The following is a 23554-nucleotide window of genomic DNA, read 5'->3' as shown; positions in this document are numbered from 1 at the left end:
CTCCCATTCTATAGATTGCCTTTTAGTTTTGCTGACTGTTTCCTTTGCTGTGCAAAAGCTTTGTATCTTAAAGAAGTTCTAATAGTTCACTTTTGCTTTTGTTTCTCTTGCCTCTGGAGATGTGTCTAATAAGTAGCTGTGGCCAAGGTCAAAGAGGTTGCTACCTATATTCTCCTCTAGGATTTTGATGGATTCCTGTCTCACATTTAGGTCTTTCATCCATTTTATTCATTTTTGTATATGGTGTAAGAAAGTCATCCAACTTCACTATTCCGCATGTGGCTGTCCAGTTTTCCAACACCATTTGTTGAAGGACTGCCTATTTTCCTTTGGATATTCTTTCCTGCTTTGTCGAAGATTAGTTGACTATAGAGTTGAGTGTATTTCCGGGTTTTCTATTCTATTGTGTCTTTTGTCCCATTATCATACTGTCTTGTAATACAGCTTGAAGTCCAGAATTGTGACGCCTCGACTCTTGGTTTTCTTTTTCAACATTACTTTGGCTATTTGGGGTCTTTTCTGGTTACAAATCTTAGGATTGTCTGTTCCAGCTCTGTGAAAAGTGTTGGTATTTTGATAGGGATTGCACTGGATTGCCTTGGGTTGCATAGACATTTTAACCATATTTGTTCTTCCAATCCATGAGCATGGAATGTTTTTTCATTTCTTTGTGTCTTCATCAATTTATTGCATGAGTGTTCTATAGTTTTCAGAGTATAGCTCCTTTACCTCTTTGGTTAGGTTTATTCCTAGGTATATTACAGGTTTTGTGCAATTGTAAATAAGATCCAATTCCTTGGTTTCTCTTTCTTCTGCCTCACTGTTAGTGTATAGAAATGCACCTCACTTCTGTGCGTTGATTTTTATATCCTGCAACTTGGCTAAATTCCTGTATCCATTCTAGCAATTTTTTGGTAACCTTCCCCATTTCAGTAAATGTCCGTTCCATGCTTCTAGGTGCTCAGGCTCAAAATATCCTGGAGTCATCCATGATTCCTTTTCTTTCCTTTTCCACATCCAGTCTACCAGCAAATATTATTGATTGACTCCATCTTCGTGCAGGCTATCGTTGCCATTCCTGGACTTCTGAAATAGTCTTCTAATGGAACTCCATCAGTTCATTCTCTACACAATAGCATATGGTTCTTCAAACCTTAAGTAAGATCACATCATTCTTGTGCGCAGAACTCTCCAGTTACCTCCCAGCTTACTCTCAGTAAAATCCAAGGGACTTACTAGTAAAAAAGCTATACATCATTTGGTCTTGGCTAACCTTCTGATTAAATTGACTATTTTCTTCCCCTCACTCATTTCATACCAGTTATACTAGCTTCCTTAATGTTCCTTGAGTATACTAAGTATGTACCAATTTCAGGGTCTCTATCATGAATGCATTTCTTCTAGATAACCCCATGGCTGGCTTCTTAACTTCCTTCATGTCTTTGATCAAATACCATATTATCAAAGAGATCTTCCCTAACAGCCTACCTCAAATAGGATTCCTGCTAGTAAATCTCTCCCCTTATACAACTTTTTTCTTCATACTCAGACTATTTGACATATTATCTGATTTTCTGTGTATATGTATAGATTCATACACTCATATACATTCTCTGTCTTTACATATATAAATATATAAAAATGTATAAATAGGTACATATATGAGTTTGATTATTGAAGGGCTTCTCACTAGAATTAAAGTAGGGATATCTGATAAGGAAGACCGCAGTGATGAAAAGAGATGGTCAAGACAGATTTCTCTGAGAAAAGGGCATTTGAGCGAAGCATGAATATGAGCCAGCTATAACATAGCCTAGAAGAAAAGCACTCCAGGCAAAGAGAACAAATAACAAATAAGAGCACTCCAGGCAAAGCCCTACAGTGGAAATAAGCTTGTCACATTAGGCACATTAGGGGATTGTCCTGTATTTGAGGAGAAAAAGAAACCCAGTATAGGTAGAATTTAGAAATTATGTAGAGTAGAACAAGATGAGGTGAGAGAGACAGGCAGAGCCAGATCATTGCAGTTTTGCCTGTCCCAGATGCAGTAGAAAAAGAATTGCAAGCCTCTCTAGCACCTCAGTCATTCTCCACCCTTTGGGAAGCTCTAAGTCTACAACAGCCAAAGGCTGTCTAGCAACATGCAGCTATTTAAATTTAATTAACTAAAAGTACATTTAAAATTGCAGTTTCTCGATCGCATGAGTTCCATTCCAAGTATTCAATAGTCACACGTGCCAATGACTTACCTATAGGGCAGCACAGATAGAGAACATTCCATCATTACAGAAGTTATGTAAAATAGTGCTACTCTAGGAAATCTAGTCCAGTGAGAAATAAGGCCAAGTTTGCGTAGCCTCTCCTCTGTGATTTTCTCTTAACCCTAGAATCAGTACTTTTCTATTTAAATGGAAATATATGTGGTGCCTAGAAAATTAGCATGGGGCCTGTTCCCTATGCAAATACTCTCACTGGTGATTTTTGCCTATGACAGAAAAGATGAGAAGGACTGGTAAATCACAAGCATTCTTAACCTCATTATAAATACATTGCAAATGTAAAAATGCAAAGTGTGGAAGTCATAAATGTGAAAGCAGCTTTCAATTTGTTTTAATAGGCATTTTCTATACCTTATTGTAACCTAGGGATCTGGCTGCAAGAAACTGCCTGGTAGGTGAAAATAACGTTCTGAAAATCAGTGACTTTGGAATGTCTCGTCAAGAGGATGGTGGAGTGTATTCATCTTCTGGCTTAAAGCAGATTCCCATTAAATGGACAGCACCAGAAGCTCTTAATTATGGTAAGAATAGACTGTTTTTCTTTTTTGTGGTAAAAAATGTACTCCATCAGCACAAAACATTCACAAGCAAAGTTACAGGAGTAAAGTAGAGCCCAAGTTAGAATGATTTGAAAATCAACACAATAATGTGTAAGTATTCATATTTTGTACTTACACAGGAGCAGAAACTTAATTCATTAACCTTATTGGTCAGATTTCTTCATGTAACATTGCTAAATTTAACAGATGAGTATACTTATAAGCACTTTGGAAAGGGTTTCTTTAATCCCTAAAAATTATTATTTTTTTAAGTGTTGCTATGGCTCTAGACCACTGCTTTGGAATGTCTTATAATTGGCACAATAACCTCACCTAATATGGTTTTAAAATATTATCAAGTCTATAGTTTCTCACTAAAAATTAACATAGTTTCTTAGCATTTCTGTCTCTGGAAACTGTATACATCTTGTGGGGAGAGAAGGGAAGTTACACTTTTAAATTCGCAGGAATTTGTGTGTGTGTATCATTGCAATTGGAAATAAATACAGGTTGCATTATCTGTGGTTGGGATAAAATGGGCTGCAACAAGATGGGTAACGGCTCAAGGATTAAAAGGAGAGAGATTGTGCTTTAACTGAAATTATAAATTACATTTTAACTGAGTGAAGTGGCATATGAGCCATGAGTTGGTAAATGGGTACAGTATGTTTTAAATTGAAATATCATAAAATTATTCTTGACTGATTTAAAATGAAAATTACTTCATCATGACGAATAGGGCATTTATAAATGCCTTAATTCAATGCTGAAATTAAAGATAAAGCTTTGTCAAGTGAGGTACAATTCTTCTAACTTAAAATTAAGCATTTTGAAGTGAATAATTCAGTGGTATTTAGTACAGTTGACAGTACTCTACAACCACTACTACTTTCTAGTTCCAGCATTTTCATCACTCCAGAATAGTAAACTTTACCCATTTACTCCCCATCCCTCATTTCCCCCCAGCCACTGGCAACCACATGTCTGTTTTTTGTTGCTACGGATTTACCTGTCCTGCATATTTCATGTAAAAGGAATCATCCTACACATAGTATACATTTCTTAAATGTTTTGGAGGTTCATCCATGTCGTAACATGTATAATTAACTTCATTCCTTTTTGTGGCTGAATAATATCCCATTGTGTATATTAATAATTTGTTTATCCATTCATTCATTGGTGCATATTTGGGCAGTTTTCACCTTTCGGCTGTTGTGAATAGTGCAATGAACATTTGCGTATAAGGATCTGTTTGAGGACCTGTTTTTAGTTATTGTGGGCAAGCACTAGGAGTTGTATGGTAAATTCTACACATTTAACTTTGTGAGGAACCGCCAGATGTTTTCCAGATAAAGCTTTGTAAAATGATTCGTTTGGAAGACAGTTGGGGCTGATTCAGACACCAGGACCTATTTGGTATTTTGTATATTAATGATACTATGGAGTATATGTTGTATGTAGTTGTCATTACGAGAAATTGACTAAGTTGTTCTAGTTCCCAGTAATGAAGTTTTTGAGCTTAACTCTCCATAGATACGAATCCTCACCCTAATTTGTCTTCCCATGTGCTAGCAAGAGAAGTTTTTATAAGCTTTCTAATGATCACAGACTAATTCCACTCTTCCTCAGAATCTAGAGAAAATGGCACCCCTGCTATTTTCTACAGCGATATTAGTCTACGGTTGTATTCTTAAGAAGAATCACAGGCTAAAAGACTGTAACTTGTTATTTACGCAGAGGTTTTCTTTAAATAGCAAGACATTGTTAACCCCTTCTTGTACATTTAGAGCATTCCTGTAAAGGGGCTGGAACTGGACTTGGGAGACCCTGAAATCCAGCTCTCTAGAATTTATTTTAACCCTGTTGACCAGATCCTCTTGGTTGCCTTGAGTGTCCTCTTAACTATCATGCCAAGTAAAATTCTGTCTTTTAATCAAAATGTATTTTAGTTGAATTTCAAGCTGACTAAAGTATTTACAAATCAAAATTCTATTTCTGGATATCTCTTAGAGCCAGACCTACAGCATTTTAAGTAATAAAGAGAGCTGTGAAGATCTTTGGTTGGAGGGACATTCTTTTTTTATCAGTCTTTAATATTAATACAATGCAGAACAATTTACATGACAGAGGGGGAGAGATTTTAACGGTAGATGTGGAATAAGTCTGCCATACTTATTACCCAGCCCAGGAGGGAATTCCTCAGAGTTTAACCAGAGTGGAAAATATATCTATTGAAAGACTTATTTCTTGCCATACTTCTTTCAGGTTTTATGCAAATATCATTCTATGATTGGTGGTAAGATTTTTACCTCATTTCCAAGGGTTTTTTTCTTCCGTGTTGCCTCAGAGTAGCTGAAATACTACCCAAGTTTCCGATGACATGTGGGAGCAAGGCTGATAGAAAACTCCTTCAGTCTAAGGAACCTCTCAGAAATTTTGCCTTAGGGCCATACTGTTAAATTTATTTTTACCATTATTTTGTCATTAGTGTTGCTGTCATTTGATTTTTTTTTTTTTAAATGACACATATATTTGTTTTTTAAAAAAATCAAACAACAGAAAGGAGCCTACAATGACAGGTAAGCCCCTCTCCCTCCTGTCTCTGGCCACACAACACATAATTGCATATATCCCCTCCCCCACTTTTTAATCACAAAATGGCAGCATACTCAATAGTCTTTTCAGCATATATTGCTGCCATGCTCAATATAGCTGTTACAAAAGATACTGTGCTTGTAAAGGGCAGCTAGGATACTCACCTTCAACATAGAAATAATCTAAAAGGGAAAATTAAAAGATATTTTTTTGTTTGTCATCTAACAATTTTGAGCTGATGCATCCTCTAATTAGCCTGACATGACTACTCTGAAATGAGAACGAGGCAGGATTTATAGTGAAAAGAGTTCTGGATCAACCATCAGGGCCAGATTTCCTATCAGTTATATCATTAGTTGCATGACCTTGGCAAATCATCTACTTCTGTGCACCTATGTTTTCTAATTTGAAAGATGAGAACATAGTGCCTTTTCCATGTAGGGGTATCGTGAAGATCAAATGAGGTGGAGAAGTAGCAAAATTCTGTACAATTGTAAGTTGCTCTTAGCCCATTAAAATTCAAGATGGAGATCTAAGAAGAGCCCAAACTCACACCTCCTCTCACAGACACACCAGGTCTATGGAACAATTCTCTCAAAAAAAAACCCTAAAAACTAGCTAGCCAAGTGCTACATAGTAGGCAAACAAGAAAAGAAAAAACCCACATCACAGCAGGTAAGAGAGGCTAAGACTCAATCTCACCATAAACCTCATCCACAGCACAGACAACCATAATCAGGAGGAAACTAAAAACCTAGAGCTTCTCCCTGAAGAACAAAGGGTTTAAGCGCTCACATCAGGCACTGCAGCATTTAAGACCTGCATCTGAGAGGTAAGCTCCCAAAATATCTACCTTTGATGAGTGATGAATTGGTGAACACTGCATCTGAGACTAATGATGTACTATATGTTGGCTAATCAAATTTAAATTAAAAAAAAAAAAAAGAAAAAGGAAGTCAACAAGACTCACATCCACGTAACCCATAAGGCTACAAGGAATATAAACACAACTCTTAAAGGGCCCCATGCTTGGAATCACCTGCCCTAGAGCCCAGAGCAGCAGCAGGCAACAGACAGGCTATGTGAAAGAAGCTCAGATGCTAGTCTGAAAGCATCAACCTGAGGGGCATCTTATTTAATACACGTCTACAGGTCTCCTGGGGATGCTTTCCAGGGATGGAGGCTGGCAGATGCCATTTTCACATTCTACTTCTGCTGCACCCCTGAGCACCAGTACCTGCCAGATACACAGTATCTGGTAGCCTGGTTTTTGCAGCTGCCACACAGGGAACAACCTTGATTATTAGGTTTGGAGGCTAGGGGGTTTGCATGCCTGTGTTCCATATGAGTGTAACAATCCGAGAACACCCTTTGGCAGGCTACCACCCTAGAGCTCTGACAGCAACATACAGTCTTTATCTGTTTGTCCAGGAGCTGTGGCCTGAGGGCAGACTTCTGGTATGGCACCAATCTATAGGCCTGTGGAGGTTCTGTCTAGGAATAAAGGATGCTATATCTGCACTCTCCCTCTCCTTTGCTTCCCAGAATCTCCCAGAAAGGAGCTTATACCCTTGTCCGGTGCTCAGATTTTAGCAGGTGCCACCTGGAGATGCCTCGATAGCACCTGGCTCTGGTGGTCAGCAGGGCTTACTTTCACAGATCCCACAGGACTGTAACCAATGGAGAAAAAATTCTTAACCAGCTGCCACCCCTAGGGCACAGCAAGAGGCAATAGGCCCAGAGCTCTGCCTTTCTATGAAAGAGACCTATTAGCTTATTATCAGAGCTACAGCCAGAGGTGCAGGCTTCTGATTGAACACACATCTAAGACCTGACTGATCCTTTCCAGAGACATTAGAGGGCAGGCATCTGCCCCGCTTCATACTCTGTCCTGCTATATACTAGAGCACCAGTATGTCTCAGAAGAGAGCTCTTACACCCAGCTTGTGGCCCAGTTTTAGGGGCTGCCATCCAGAGAATGCCCCTTGATCGGGCTCTATTGACTAAGGGACACTCGCATTCCTGTGTCCCAGAGGACAGTAACAATCAGAGAGATTGTTCTTGGCAAGCTACCCATTCCCCAAGGCACTGCACCAACAGCCAACTATGAAAGAAGCCTATGTGCTTGTCGGGAGCTTCAGACTGAGGGGTAGGCTTCAGGTTTGGCACACATCTAGAGCTTGAGGTAATGTAGACGGTGGACACCGCCTTTGCGTTCTCCCCCTACCTCCCTGGTATCTGAACTTATGAGCTTATGCACTCATCTAGAGCCCCAAATCTTTACACCTGTGCCCAGGGGACAACTCCAGATCAGCTGGCTCTAGTGGTCAGTGGGGCTTACACTTGTAGTCCTACAGGACTGTGGGACCTTAGCCATTGTTTAGGATCTGGCTGCAAATCAGTTACAGTGGTGAGATTCTTTTGGACATGATAGATCTAAGAGTACCCTCAACTACTATGATCTATTAAAAATAAAATAGTCTGTATGGGCAATCACAAGCATTTGAAAGACAACAAGGAACTAGGGCAAAATTGATGACATTCATGTAATACATGAGGCTACTTCTTCAAGATTGGGAGAAATGGCTGTTCCTCTAATGCATAAAAACCAACAAAGAGTCAAACAAAATGAATAAACACTGAAATATGTTCCAAATGAAAAGACAAAAGAAATTCTTAGGAAAAAAAATTTAGTGAAACAGAAGTTACCAGATAAAGACTTCAAAGTAATAATCATAAAGATGCTTGCCAAACTCAGAGAAGAATGGATGAATATAGTGAGAACTTCAATGGATAGAAAATCTAATGGAGTACCACTTACCAAATAGAAGTCACAAAGCTGAAAAATGCAGTAATTGGGCTAAAAAAAAAATACAGTAGAGGGGTTTTACTAGCAGACTAGATGAAAAAGAGAGGATCAGTTAACTCAAAGACAAAGCAGTGGAACTCACCAAATCAGAGCAACAAAAGGAATTTTAAGAAGTGGAGATAACTCAAGGAATTTTCTTATAGGACACCATGAAGCAGACTAACGTTTGCATTATAGAAGTCCCAAAGGAAGAAGAAGAATAAGGGACAGAAAACTTAACTTGAAGAAATAATGGTTTCAAGCTTCCCTAATTTAGGGAAAGAAACACATCCTGATCTACAAGGCTCACTGAGTTCCAAATAAAACTAACTCAAAGAGACTCGCACCAAGACACATCATAATTAAAATGTCAATGGTTAAAAAGAATAAAAGAATCTTAAAAACAGCAAGAGAAAAGCAAATTGTTGTTTATAAGTGTGCGTCCATAAGACTATCAGAAGATTTTTTAGCAGAAACTTTTAAGCAGGAACTGGTTTTAGCAGACCAGAAGAGTGTAGTAGCACAGTATATTCAGAGGCTGAAAGTATATTCAGAGGCTGAAAGTATAACATTTGCAAACAAGAATACTCTACCTGGCAAAGGTACCATTTAGAATTGAAGGAAATACAAAGCACAAGTTAAGGAGTTGATCACCACTAAAACAGCCTTCCAAGAAATGCTAAAAGGACTTCTCTAAGGACTTCTCTCTAAGGGGTGCTTATTGTAACAAGAAAACACAAAGTATAAGTCTCACTGGTAAAGTTAAATATTTAGTAAAGATAGGAGATTAATCATTTATAAAGCTAGCATAAAAGTTAAAAGACAAAAGTAGTAAAAATGTAACTAAATAATGAGTTAAGGGGTACACAAAATAAATGATATAAACTGTGATATCAAAAACCAGACATGAGGGAGAGTAAATCTGTAGAGCTTTAGAATCCATGCAAACTTAAGTTGTTATCTTAAAAGAATGTTTAGGTTGTTAACTTAAAATAGAGTGTTATAAATATAGATTGTTTTATGTAACTACTACGGTAACCACAAAGCAAAAGTCTATACTAAATACACAAAAGATAATTAGAAAAGAAATTTGAGCAACCACTAAAGAAAGTCATCAAACCACAAAGGAAGAGAGCAAGAGAAGAAGGGAACAGAGAGGAACTGCAAACAGCCAGGAAGCAATGAACAAATGGGCAATAAGTACATACCTATCAGCAATTTCTTTAATCATAAATGTACTAAATTCTCCAATCAAAAGACACAGACTGGCTGAATGAATAAAAAAACAAAAACAAGACTCATCTATGTGCTGCCTCCAAGAAACCCACTGCAGATGTAAGGACATACACAGACTCAAAGTGAAGAGACAGGAAAAGATATTTCATGCAAATGAAAATCAAAAGAAAGCTAAGGTAGCTCCGCTTCTGTCACACCAAATAGACTTTAAGACTGTAGTCAAGGACAAAGAAAGGCATCACATAATGATAAAGTGGCCAATACCACAAGAGTATATAACATTTTTAAATATTGATAAATAAATAATATATATTTGTGCAGCCAACGTAGGCTCACTTAAACATACAAAGCAAATATTAACAGATCTAAAGAGAGAAATAGCAATAATGTAGAAGTGTTTAATATACCACATATCTATGGATAGGTCATCCAGACAGAAGTATCAATAAGGAAATATGGGCCTTAAATAACACACTGGACCAGATAGACTACATAGATATATACAGAACATCTCATTCAGAAGCACCAGAATACACATCCTTCTCAGGTGCACATGGAACATTCTCCAGGGTACATCATATCTTAGGCCACAAAACAAGTCTTGATAAACTTAAGAAGATCTAAATCCTATCGTGCATCTTTTCTGACCACAGTGGTATGAAATTCTACAATTACTGGGAAATTAAACAATATTCTACTGAAAACCAATTAATTAAAGAAGAAACCTTAAAAAAAGAAATACCTTCAGGAGCACCTGGCTGGCTCAGTTAATTAAATGCCTGACTCTTCGTTTTGGCTTAGGTCATGATCTCAGGGTTGTGAATTGGGCCCCACAGGGGGTACCTCACTCAGCATGAAGTCTGCTTGGGTTTCTTTGCCTCTTCTTGTCGCTCTGCCCCTCCTGCAGTGCTTGCACACTCGCTCACTCTCTAATAAATAAATAATATCTTCTTAAAAATAACTTGAGACAAATTTATGAGATGAACAAAAGCAACTTTAAGAGGGAAGTTCATAGCAATAAATAAAGAAAAAAAATCTCAAACTAACATTACTCATCAAGTAACTAGAAAAAGAAGAAATGAAGACCAAAGTTAGTAGAAGGAAAGAAATAACATAGCTCAGAGCAGAAATATGAAATAGAAATTAAAAAGGTAATAAAAAGAACAATGAACAAAGAGTTGGTTCTCTGGAAAAAAAAAAAAAAAAACCTGACAAACCTTTAGTTAGACTTATCAAGAAAAAAGAGAGGACTCAAATAAAACAAGAAATGAAAGAGGAGCTGTTACAACTAGTACCACAGAAGTAAAGGTCATAAAGGACTACTGTGAACAACAATGTGCCATAAAGCATGGACAAATAAATAAACTCCTAAAAATATACAACTTACCAAGACTGAATTACAAAAAAATAGAAAATCTGACAAATCAATTAGTAATTCAGTTTCCTTAATAGTAAACAATAACAACAAACAAAAGTTCAGGACCACTTGTTTCACTGGTAAATTCTACCAAACACGAAGAAGGATTTATGTTAATTCTTCTTTGGGGCACCTGGGTGGCTCAGTGGTTGAGCGTCTGCCTTTGGCTCAGGCCATGATACCAGGGTCCTGGGATTGAGTCTTACATCAGGCTCCTTGCAGGGAGCCTGCTTCTGCCTCTGCCTCTCTGTCTCTCTCATGAATAAATAAATAAACCTTTTTTAAAAACATTGTTAATTCTTCTTTAAAACTTTTCCAAAAAAAAAAAAAAAAAAGGAGGAAATACTTCCAAAGTCATTTTTAAAGGCCAGCATCACCCTGATATCAAAACCAGACAAGGACACCACAAGAAAAGAATATTACAAGCCAGTATCCCTTATGAACATAGATGTAAATGCCTCAACAAAATTTTAGCAAACCATATTCAACAATGAATTAAGAGGTTATACACTGTATTCAAGTGGGATTTATCTCAGGGATGCAGGAATGTTTTATCCTCCACAAATCAGTCAAAGAGATGTGCCATATTAACAAAAGGAATGATAAAAATTATCATCCCAGTAGTTACAGAAAAGGCATTTAATAAAATTCAACACCCATTTGTGATAAAATCTCAACAAATTTGATATAGAAAGAACATATATGAGTATAATACAAGCCATATGACACAAGCTGTGTCATATAGCTGTGACACAAGCCCACAGCTATCACCATACTCAACAGTGAAAAGCTGAAAGCTTTTCTAAGATCAGGAACAAGACAAGGATTCCCACTGTCACCACTTTTATTCAACATAGTATTGGAGGTTGTAGCCAGAGAAATTAGGTAAAAATAAAATAGAAAGCATTACAACAGGAAAAGAAATAAAATTATCACTCTTTGCAAATGACATTATTGTATATAGAAGCACTAAAGACTCTACCAATAAACTGTTAGAACTAATCAATGAATTCAATTAAAGTTGCAAAGTATAGTATGCAAAAAATCTGTTGCATTTCTATACATTGAAATGAACTGTCAGAGAACTTGAGAAAACCATTCCATTTACAATTGCATTAAAAGGAATAAAATGCCTATGGATAAATTTAACCTAGGAGGTGAGAGACTTGTACGCATACACTGTAAGATTTAATGAAAGAAATTGATGACTATACGAATAAATGGAAAGATATCCTATGCTCCTGGATTAGGAGGATTAATATTGTTAAATGTCTATACTACCCATAGCAATCTGTGGGTTTGTTTTTGAAAGAATTAGGACAAAAAAGCTTCTAAAATTTGTATGAAACCACAAAAGATCGTGAATAAGGCAATTTTGAGAAAGAAAAAAGTTGGAGGCATTGTGTTCCCTGATGTCAAACTGTACTTAAAAAGCTATAGTAATTGAAATAGTACAGTATTGGCATAAGAACAGATAACATGGATCAATGAAACAAGAGAGCCCAGAAATAAACCAACGTATATATGGTCAATCAGTCAATTTACAACAGAGGACCCAAGAATATACAATAGTGAAGGGACAGTTTCTTCAATAAATGCTGCTGGGAAAACTACACAATCACATGCAAAAGAATGAAACTTATCTTATACCATACACAAAAATTAACTCAAAATGGATTCAAGACTTTAACAGAAGACTCAAAACCACAAAACTCCTAGAAGTAAACATAGGCAGTAATTTCCTTGACTTGGTCTTGGAAACCATTTTTTGGTCTGACACGAAAAGCAAAGGTTTTCTACTTTAATAAGCTAGTATGACTACATCAAGCTACAAGTTTCTGCATAGCAAAATAAAGCATCAACAAAATGAAATGGCAACCTGCTGAATGAGAGAAAGTATTTGCAAATCATGTATCTGATAAAGGGCTAATAATATCCAAAATAATTCATACAACTCAATATCAAAAAAATATTCAATTAAAAAAATGGGCAAACTTGTATATTCTTGGATCCTCCATTGTAAATTGATTGACATATATACATTGGTTTATTTCTGGGCTTCTCCTATATGTTTTCCAGAGAAGACATACAGATGGCCAATAAGTACATGAAAGATGTTCAACATTATTAATCATCAAGATCAAGGAAATGCAAATCAAAATCACAATGACATACATGCCCCAGATGCTCTGTGATACTGGGAAAAAAAAAAAAAAAAAAGCCTGGTTAAAAAAGCAACTAGAATATAAAAGATCCAGCTCTGGAACTCTTCCTAATAGCAGGGGAGCTGCTGGAACTCTCTCCGAATCAGAGGGGCTGGCAAGTGCCATGGTTTATACTCCCCTCCACCTTGAAAGCCAACCTACCTCCTCAGTGAACCCTGAACTCCCAGCCCATACCAACACAAGCCATCCTACCAAAGCAGCCCCACCCAGCACAGCACACACCACGACACCCCGATCAGTGCTCATTACATCTGTAGCTGTCTTGCCAAGATGACAAAGGTGCAATGCACCCTGAAAGACACCAGGCCCATACTACTGTGGCTCCAAATGACTTGCTAGGATCCTCCTGGGTGCAGAGTGCTCTGTGACCACTCAGCCTATACCTTGTCCTGGCTCAGCCATCCTACCAGGATGCATCCTGCATAGAGCATCCCAGGACCCCCTGGCTTTCACCCACTTTAGCCTCAGCTCTCCTGTCAAGATGATCTGTGTGGAGAGCCCCAGGATCACCCTAGCCCATGTCTACTTCAGCTTTAGCTGTCCTGCCAGGGCACCCTCTGCACAAAGAGTCTAGGATTGCTCTGTCCCATGGCCAGTTCTGCTCCAGTCATCCCATCAGGGAAGCCCAGTATAGAGTGCCTGGGACCCCCAGAGCCTATCAGCCACAGCTTCAGCCAGCCAGAAACACACATTCTACACAGGGGATGCCCATACACATGACCATTTTCTCAAGTTCAGGAGACATAGCAGTTTTGCCTCATTTATAAAAAGAAACACAGAAAGATATAGAAGACATAGCAGTTTTGCCTCGTTTATAAAAAGAAACACAGAAAGATAAGCAAAATGAAAAGACAGAGGAAGATGTTCCAAATGAAAGAACAAGACAAAACCTCAGAAAAAGAACTAAATGAAACGGGAGATAACCAAGTCTATTTGAGAAATAGCTCAAAGTACTGCCATAAAGATGCTCACCAGACTAGAGAAGAATGGATGATGAACTTTGTGGGAATTTCACTAAGAGGTAGAAAATGTAAAATAGAAATAATCAGTTGAAGTATACAATAACCAAGATGAAAAATATACTTAGATGTAATCAATATTAGATTTGAGGATGAAGAAGAACAGATCAGCAATTTGGAAGACAGGGTAATAGAAAGTACTCAAGTAGAAAGGCAAAAAGTAAAAAAAGAATTTTAAAAATGAGGATAGGTTAAGGGATCATAACCTTCCTCTTAACATCAAGTGAAAAAATACATTATAGGGGTTCCAGAAGGAGAAGAGAAAGGAGTAAAAAACTTGTTTCAAGAAATAATAGCTGAGGGATGCCTGGCTTAGCGGTTGAGCATCTGCCTTCAGCTCAGGACATGATTCTGGAGTTCCAGGATTGAGTCCTGCATTAGGCTCCTGCATAGGGCCTGCTTCTCTTCCCTCTGCCTATGTCTCTGCCTCTCTTTCTGTGTCTCTCATGAATAAATAAATAAAATCTTAAAAAAAAAAAAGAAAAAGAAAGAAAGAATAACTGAAAACTTACTTAACCTGGGGAAGGAAACACATTAAACAAGATAAATCCAAGGAGACCCACACCATGACACATATAATTAAAATTTCAAAGTATAAAGATTTAAAAAAATGTTACAGCAGCAAAAGAAAAAAGCAACTTGTAACATACAAGGGAAATCCTATAAAGCTTATTTTTTCGGCAGAAATTTTGCAGGCCAGAAGAGAATGGCATCATGATATTCGAAGTGCTGAAAGGAAAAAACCTACAACCAAAAATACTCCACCTGGGAAGGTTATCATCCAGAATTAAAGGAAGAGTAGTGGGCAGCCCAAGTGGGACTTTTTTAAGTGGAAAAGGACATAATTAGAAGAAAAATATGGAAGGAAAGGGTAATATTCATATAAGACAACACAGACTTTAAAACAAAGACTGTAGCAAGAGACAAAGAAGGGCAATACATAATGATAAAGGATCAAGAGGATATAACAGTTGTAAATATCTATCACCCAATATTGGGGCACTTAAATACATAAAGCAAATATTAACAGACATAAAGGAAGAGTTTGATACTAATAAAATAATAGTAGAGGACTTTAAAACCCTACTCACATCAATGGAGAGCTCATCCAGGCAGAAAATCAATAAGGAAACAGTGTCTTTGGATGACACAATAGACCAGATGGACTTAACAGATCTATATAGAACATTCCACCCAAAGACACAGAACACACATTCTTTTCAACTGCACATAGAACATTCTCCAGAATAGATCACCTTAGGCCACAAAGTAAGTCTCAATACATTTAAGAAGACTGATGTCATATTTTACATCTTTTCTGATCACAACAGTATGCAACTAGAAATCAATTACAGGAAAAAAACTTGAAAAAGCACAAACACATGGAGGATGAACAACATGCCACTAAACAAGCAATGAGTCAATGAAAAAAATCAAAGAGGAAATAAAATATACATGGAGACAAATGAAATTGAAAACACAATGGTTCAATATCTTTGAGATGCAGCAAAAGGAGTTCTAAGGGAAATGGTTCAATATCTTTGAGATGCAGCAAAAGGAGTTCTAAGGGAAACTCATAGTGATACAGGTCTTCCTCAAGAAACAAAAAGTAAATCTCAAACAATCCAACCTTACACCTAAAGGAACTAGAAAAAGAGTAACATATATAAAGACCAGAGTTAGTAGAAGGAAAGAAATAAAGATCAGAGTAGACATAAATGAGAGACTTGAAAAAAAAAAAGAAAGAAAGAAAGAAAAAAATCAGTGAAACCAAGATCTGGTTCTTTGAAAAAATCAACAAAATTGCTAAATTTCTAGCCAGACTCATCAAGAAATAAGGAGGACCCAAATAAAACCAGAAATGAAAGAAAAGTAACAACCAAGATGACAGAAGTACAAAGGATTACAAGAGACTACTGCAAAAAATTCTATGCCAATGAATTGGAAAACCTAGAAGAAATGGATAAATTTCTAGAAACATCTTCTAAAAATTAGGAACGGGGGCACCTGGGTAGCTGTGGTTGAGCATCTGCCTTTGACTCAAGTCCTGGGATCAAGTCCCACATCAGGCTCCCCACAGGGAGCCTGCCTCTCCCTCTGCCTATGTTTTTGCCCCTCTATATATCTCTTGTGAATAAATAATCTTTTTAAAAACTTTTTAAAAATAAAAATTAGGAACAAGTAGAACATCTGATCAGACCAGTTGCTAATAACCAAATTGAGTTGGTAATCAAAAAGTTCCCAACAAACTGAAGTCCAGAACCAGATGGATTCACGGGTGAATTCTATCAAACATTTAAGGGAGAGTTAATATTTATATTCCTCGAATTATACAAAGAAATGGAAGAGGAAAGAAAGTTTCCAAAAACATCCTATAAGGTAGCCTTACCTTTATACCAAAACCAGACCAAGACACTACAAAAAAAGAAAACTATGCCACTGTCCCTGTTGAACAAAGATGCAAAAACCCTCAACAAAATTAGCAAACCATATTCAACATTACATTAAAAGGATCATTCACCACAATCAAGTAGGATTTATTCAAGGAGTGCAAGGATGTGTTAATAGTCACAAATCAATCAAAATGATACACCACATTAACAAAATAAGGATAAGAATCATAGGACCATTTCAGTTAGATGCACAGAATGCATTTGACCAAATTCAATATCCATTCATGTTAAGAATTCTTAATAAGGTGGGTTTAGATGGACCATACCTCAACATAGTAAGGCCATATATGAAAACTCACAGCTAACATCATACTCAATAGTGAAAAACTGAGAGCTTTTCCTCTAAGATAAGGAACAGGACAAGGATGTCCATTCTTGCCACTTTTATCCAACATAGTATTGGATGTCCTAACCATAGCAGTGGGATAAGAAAAAGAAAGCGCATCCAAGTTGGTAAGGAAGAAGTAAAACTGTCTCTATTTACAGATAACATGATGCTATACACAGGAAACCCAAAAGACTGCACAGAAAACTATTACAATAAATAAATTTAATAAAGTTGCAGGATACAGGGATCACTTGGTGGCACAACGGTTTGGCGCCTGCCTTTGGCCCAGGGCGCGATCCTGGAGACCCAGGATCGAATCCCACATCGGGCTCCCGGTGCATGGAGCCTGCTTCTCCCTCTGCCTGTGTCTCTGCCTCTCTCTCTCTCTGTGACTATCATAAATTTAAAAAAATAATAATAATAATAAAGTTGCAGGATACAGATTAACATACAGAAATCTATGGCATTTTTATACACTAAAAACAAAGTAGCAAAAATAGAAATTAAAACAATTCTACTTACATTTGCACTAAAATAGTAAAATATCTAGGAACAAACTTAACCAAGGAGGGGAAAGACCTGTACTCTGAAAACTATAAAACACTGATGAAAGAAAGGCATTTGAAAATGATAAAAGCAAATGGTAAGACATACCATGCTCATGGGTTAGAAGAAATAGCATTATTAAAATGTCCATACAACCCAAAGCCATCTACAGATTCAATGCAATCCTTATCAAAATACCAATAGTATTTTTCAAAGAACTAGAATAAATAGTCCTAAAATCTGTATGGAATCACAAAAAGACTCTGAAGAGCCAAGGTAGTATTGAGAAAGAAGCAAAAAGCTGAAGTTATCACAATTCCAGATTCTGATATACTACAAAGCTGTAGGAATCAAAAAAGTATGGTATTGGCACAAAAACAGACACATAGATCAATGGAACAGAAAAGAATCCAGGTATAAAACCATGCTTATATGGTCACTTGAGCTATGATAAAGGAGACCAGAATATACATTGAGGAAAAGACAATCTTTTTAATAAATGGTGCTGGGATGGAGCACTTGGCTTGCTCAGTTGGAAGAGTGTATGATTCTTGATCTCAAGGTCATGAGTTTGATCCCCATTTTGTGTATAGAGATTACTTACATAAATATTTTTTTAAAAAATACTAATAAATGGTGCTGGGAAAACTAGATAGCTGCAGCCAAAAGAACAAAACTGGACCACTGTCTTACTATACCACACAACAATAAACTCAAAATAAAGATGTAAATGTGAGACCTGAAACCATAAAACTCTTAGAAGAAAACATTGATATTTTTGATACTAGCCTTAGCAACATTTTTCTAGGTAGGTCTCCTCAGGCAAATGAAACAAAGGCAAAAATAAACCATTGGGACTACACCAAAATACTCTGCTGCACAGCAAAGGAAACCATCAACAATACAAAAAAGGCAGCCTTCTGAATGAGAGATGATATTTGTAAATGAGATATCTGATAAGGGTTAATATCCGAAGTATATCAAGAACTTACACAACTCCAAAAAACCCACAGATAATCTGATTAAATAATGGGCAGAGGACCTGAACATTTTTTCCCAAAGAAGACATACAGAGAGCCAACAGACACATGAAAATATGCTTAATATCCCTCATCATCAAGGAAATGCAAATCAAAACCAAACTGAAATATCACCTTACACCTATAAGAATGGCTAGAATCTAAAAGAAAGAACAAGTATTGGCGAGAATGTGGAGAAAAACAAGCCCTTTGCTCTGTTATAGGAATGTAAATTAGTACAGCCACTGTAGTGAACAGTTTAGGGGTTCCTCAAGAAATTAAAAATAAAAACACCATACAGTCCCATAATTTCACTACTGTTTATCAGAAGAAAATGAAAACACTCATTCAAAAAGATATATGCACTCCTTTGTTTATCGCAGCATTATTTATAATAGCCAAGATAGGGAAGCAACCTGTGTCTGTTGATAGATGAATGGATAAAGAAGATGTGGGGGCTGTGTGTGTGTGTGTGTGTGTGTGTGTGTCTATAAAACTACAATGAGGTCACCTCATACCTGTTACTAGGACTATAATCAAAAAGACCAGGGCAGCCCGGGTGGCTCAGTGGTTTAGCGCTGCCTTCAGCCCAGGGCCAGATCCTGGAGACCCAGGATCGAGTCCCGTGTCGGGCTCCCTGAATGGAGCCTGCTTCTCTCTCTGCCTGTGCCTCTCCCTCTCTCTCTGTGGATCTATCATGATTAAATAAATAAAAAATCTTTAAAAAAAAAAAAAGACCACAAATAACATGTTTGTTAGGATGTGAAGAAAGGGAAGCTTCTTGTGCGCTGCTGCTGAAAATATGTGTAGTGAAGCCACTAAGGAAAACTGTATGATGATTCCTAAGGAAAAAAAAAAAATTAAAAAAAAAAGAACTATATGATACAGTATTTTAACTTCTGGGTATTTATTTGAAGAAAAAGGAAACACTAACTGGAAGTGATAGATGCCTTCCCATATTCATTGCAGCATTATTTACAGTAGCTATGACATGTCAATCAGTGTCCGCTGACAGATAAAAAGATAGAGACGATGTGGTATACATATGCAAGGGAATATTACTCAGCCGTAGAAAATAGTATCTTGCCATTGTGGCACCATGGATGGACCTCAAGCTCATTATGTTAAGTGAGATAAGTCAGAGAAAAACAAATAACTTATGGTTTCACTTTCACATGAAATCTTAAAAAGAAGGAAGGAAGGGAGGGAGGGAGGGAAAAGAAAAGAAAAGAGAAAGGAAGAAAACCTAGGTTATAGATACAGGGAACAGGTTGGTGGTTGCCAGAGGTAGGGGATGGGTAAAATGGGTGAAAGGCGTCAAAAGGTACTAATTTCCAGTCGTGAAAAAAAGAAATCATGGGTATATAAAACAAAGCACAATGACTGTAATTAATATTCCTATATTGCTCATTTGAAAATAGCTAAGACAGTAAACCTTTACAGTTTTCATCACAAGAAAAAAAATTGTAACTAAGTATGGTGATGGATGTCAATTAGATTTACCACATTAATCATTTTGCAAAATGTACAAATATTGATTCATTATGCTATACACTAAAGCTAATATAATACTTATCAATTATACCTCACTAACATAAGTAGATAAATTTAAAATATCTTTAAAAATAAATTTAAATTATCCCAGCAAAACCAGGTTCAAAGTCAAGGTTATAGAACGAGGTTATTAACTTTCACTGTTAGAAGGTGATCTTGGTCGATAGACAACATACCCTTCTTGATCTCTACCCTGGTATTATCTTACAAAAAACAAAGTATTTAGTTTTGCGTACCTTTGACTTTCTCCCAGAATTGATCTTGTAGCCATTGAGTGACTTTCCTGAAACATATTAAATTATGGGCTGGGGAACCTGGAGAGAGTGGATAGGCAGACCAGAAAACTAATCCTACTGCCGAACAGCGTAGTGAATTTCCATAATCACTGTCTAGTAAGGAAGCTAATTCCCGCAGCTGCAGGGGAAGATCCGCACCCACACTCAGCTCGCGAAGCGCAGGCTCGCTCCCATTCTCATCTGACTTTGTTCAAGCGAGAGACAGAGGCCTCTTCTTCCTTGAAAGTAACAAGGCATTTATAACGGAGGGGTGTTCCCGGTCCTGGAGCAGCAGAGTAGAGGCGGGCAGCTAACCATGGGGATAGGAATGAAATCATGGAAAAATCCGTTTACACCACCACAGGGGCAGTTTCGTCACGATCGTATACGCTCTCGGTGTAAAACGAAAATTACAATACAAATGTGTTGTGAAAATCTTTACATTTTCTTAGCCTCTTAGAAGATGGAAAGGATTTTTCTGTTTCCACATCCATCTCCAGGAGGTATCTTGTGCTTTTTATCTCTGTGCTTCTCTACAAGACTACCAAAAAAAAAAAAAAAATTCTGAAGAGCTTATTAGTTCTTGTAGCTCAATAAAACAGGTGCAGCAAGAGTTTTGTTTTTGTTTTTGTTTTTTTTTTTGCAGCAAGGTATTTTGACGAAACACAAGGCACCGTGTAATTTAAAGAAGTTGTTTTTATCAGCCAGCTACATTGATTCTACTGTATTCAAAATATGCAGGAAAAAAATATATTTTCCATAAATAAAACCGTGGAGAAAATGAGAACTTTAAGGATGTAGGAATATCTGCACACAGTGATGAGTAAAAAAAACAAAATAAAACAAAACAAAACTGAAGAAGCTTTCATTATTGCTTTAAGTTTGTGATTTTAATGGAAAGAAAATGATGCAGGCAGAAAACAAAATTGCAGAAATCCGACTTGCTTAGTCTCCTAAGGCTTTGATGTCTACAAATTTATATCTTTTTCTACGTAAGTCATCCATCTCATTTAAATGCCACAGGGAAAGTGGGCTGGCGTGCTGGCCGGATATTTGGTTTTGGTGGGGGGAGAGCGACTTGAACGCTGATCTTGTTAAACTAGCAGCCTGCCTATTCATTTAGTTGGTAATAGTACTAGTTCTGCAAAGGAAAACCAGTGACTAGTTACTGGCGTTCCGTGGGCAAGTTTAAGTACGCTCACGTGTGCCCGGCAGAGGCACGCAGAACAGAAGTGGCCCCCGCATCACCCGCTTACCTGGTTATGGTTTTGTCCGCCTGCAGGGAGATACAGTTCTGAGAGCGACGTGTGGAGCTTCGGCATCCTCCTCTGGGAGACCTTCAGCTTAGGAGTGTGCCCCTACCCCGGAATGACAAATCAGCAGGCGCGGGAGCAAGTGGAAAGAGGTGAGCCAAAGACATGGGGTGGAAGGGTTCGCCTCCAGCCCCGGGGGCCGTGCTAACACCGGGTCCAGGGACGGCCCAGCACGAGGAGGGCGTGTGAACAAGACCACGGAGGTGCCGCTGTATCTGCTTTGGCATCCCATGGATGGTGGCGGGTGGGGGGTGCTTACAAAACGAAAACCAACAACCACCAAAGAAACTTCTAAGGATTCCAATAGTTTTAAAAACAGAGCTACAGGCTTGTCTCCCATTGCCCCAGCCTGGCATGACACCTGCAAGGCTGTGCCTCTCCCTGCCTTCAAGAAAATAGAGTAGCGTTCCCCAACCTCTTATTTTTTTTTTTTTATTCTGTGCCAACTGAGCGCCATTAATAGTATCGTAAATTGAAACATAGTTAGACTGGAGAGTGAAGTGTTTGAAAATTTTCTGACGTTTCTGAAGAAGCCATGTACTGCTCCCAGATCAGAAACGGGAACAGGTGGGTGATGGTGACACACTGGCGTGCACCTGTGTCATCTGCGGCTTGCAGCAGAGAGAATGCTTTCGACGCGGTGGTGGTGCCTGCTGATGCTCTGGAGGGGCCAGGCTGTAGACCTGGTGCAGGAGGAGGACTTGCCAGCCCCCTGCTTTCCCCTCTCAGCCATCCTCCTCCCCGCATCCGCGACCACAGGCAGGTGCGCATGGCCCGGCACACCGCCAGGTGGCTTCGAATTCAAGGCTGTTCTTGGGCTGTCAAGGAATAGAACTCCTGTTCATTTTTATTTCACGTTTGAATTAGTGTCTATAAAATCCTCATCCTCTCTTCATCTCCAGAACCCTGGGTTGTATAGATGATTCTCTAAAGCTCGGCCCACACCACCTAACAGCACATTCTAAAAGCAGAAGCAAATGCTGAGAGCAACTAAAATATGTGTTTGTATGTGATCTATCTTGCCTCAGACTTTGTGACAAATGAACACATGAAAAATGAGTTATTCCAGCCAAAAGGTAACCCGATGGCTCTGTAATACTGAATTCTGCATCACTTGTAGAAAACAGAAGTCAGTGTGCCCTGAAACGGGTTTTCTGTCTCTGTTCCACCTACTACATAAGGTACTGAAGATCACCAGCCACATAAGTCCCCATGTGCGCATTTCCGTCTTTCCTGAACCCTCTGCTCTCTTCCTCTTGGGTCTTCAGGGTACCGAATGTCAGCCCCCCAGCATTGCCCAGAGGACATTTTTAAAATTATGATGAAGTGTTGGGATTATAAACCTGAAAACCGCCCCAAGTTCAGTGAACTTCAGAAAGAGCTCACGGTCATCAAGAAGAAAGTCACACAGTGACGGAGCAGTGCCAACCGCCTCCGGGACCTGGGCGTCTGGCAGAGTGACATCGTTCTCCCCGCTAACAATGAGTTTATACCACATTACCTGCAACAGTCTTCTAAGGTGATTTTTGTTATTAACTGTTTTGTTTTGTTTTGTTTTTAAGTATGTGCCACTCACAAAAAAAGACAAGGGCAAAAATGTATTCAAGAAACAGACACTCTTACCAAGGGCTTTATTAGCTCACCGCAGCAATCCTGCCATTTCAGGCCACTGTAAATAGAAAAGCACAGCCTCTCGGTGTAAGGGAAGAGCAGATCTTTCCCACACCAGGACCACTGATGTTTGTCAGAGGTTTTCTACTTCAGGCGCAGTCCCCGGGCTGCTGCCCTATGCCACAGACCCTACTCCATCGGTGCTAAAAGCAGCATTGGTAATGCCATGTCTGCAGGACACATTCCAACCAAAGGCGGCTCTTTGCTCTGCCAAGGCAAGATTCTGTTTGTAAACAC

The 23554-nt window shown here is 38.2% G+C and overlaps 1 protein-coding gene across 1 annotated transcript in view; it reads left to right on the top strand.

The window, feature by feature from the left end:
• FER (FER tyrosine kinase) overlaps positions 1 to 23222 on the top strand; it is a 434848-nt gene extending 411626 nt beyond the window's left edge. The window contains 3 exon segments of the mRNA NM_001003141.1: positions 2646 to 2800; positions 21616 to 21738; positions 22915 to 23222. Coding sequence (NP_001003141.1) covers positions 2646 to 2800; positions 21616 to 21738; positions 22915 to 23060 — 424 coding nt within the window. The 3' untranslated portion in view covers positions 23061 to 23222.
• The last annotated feature ends 332 nt before the right edge of the window (positions 23223 to 23554 follow it).

This window comes from Canis lupus, chromosome 3 (assembly GCF_011100685.1).
Source record: "Canis lupus familiaris isolate Mischka breed German Shepherd chromosome 3, alternate assembly UU_Cfam_GSD_1.0, whole genome shotgun sequence".
NCBI classification, from domain to species: Eukaryota; Metazoa; Chordata; class Mammalia; order Carnivora; family Canidae; genus Canis; species Canis lupus.
The sequence above is the reverse complement of the archived record's forward strand: the minus strand, read 5'-3'. Positions and strand labels throughout refer to the sequence as shown.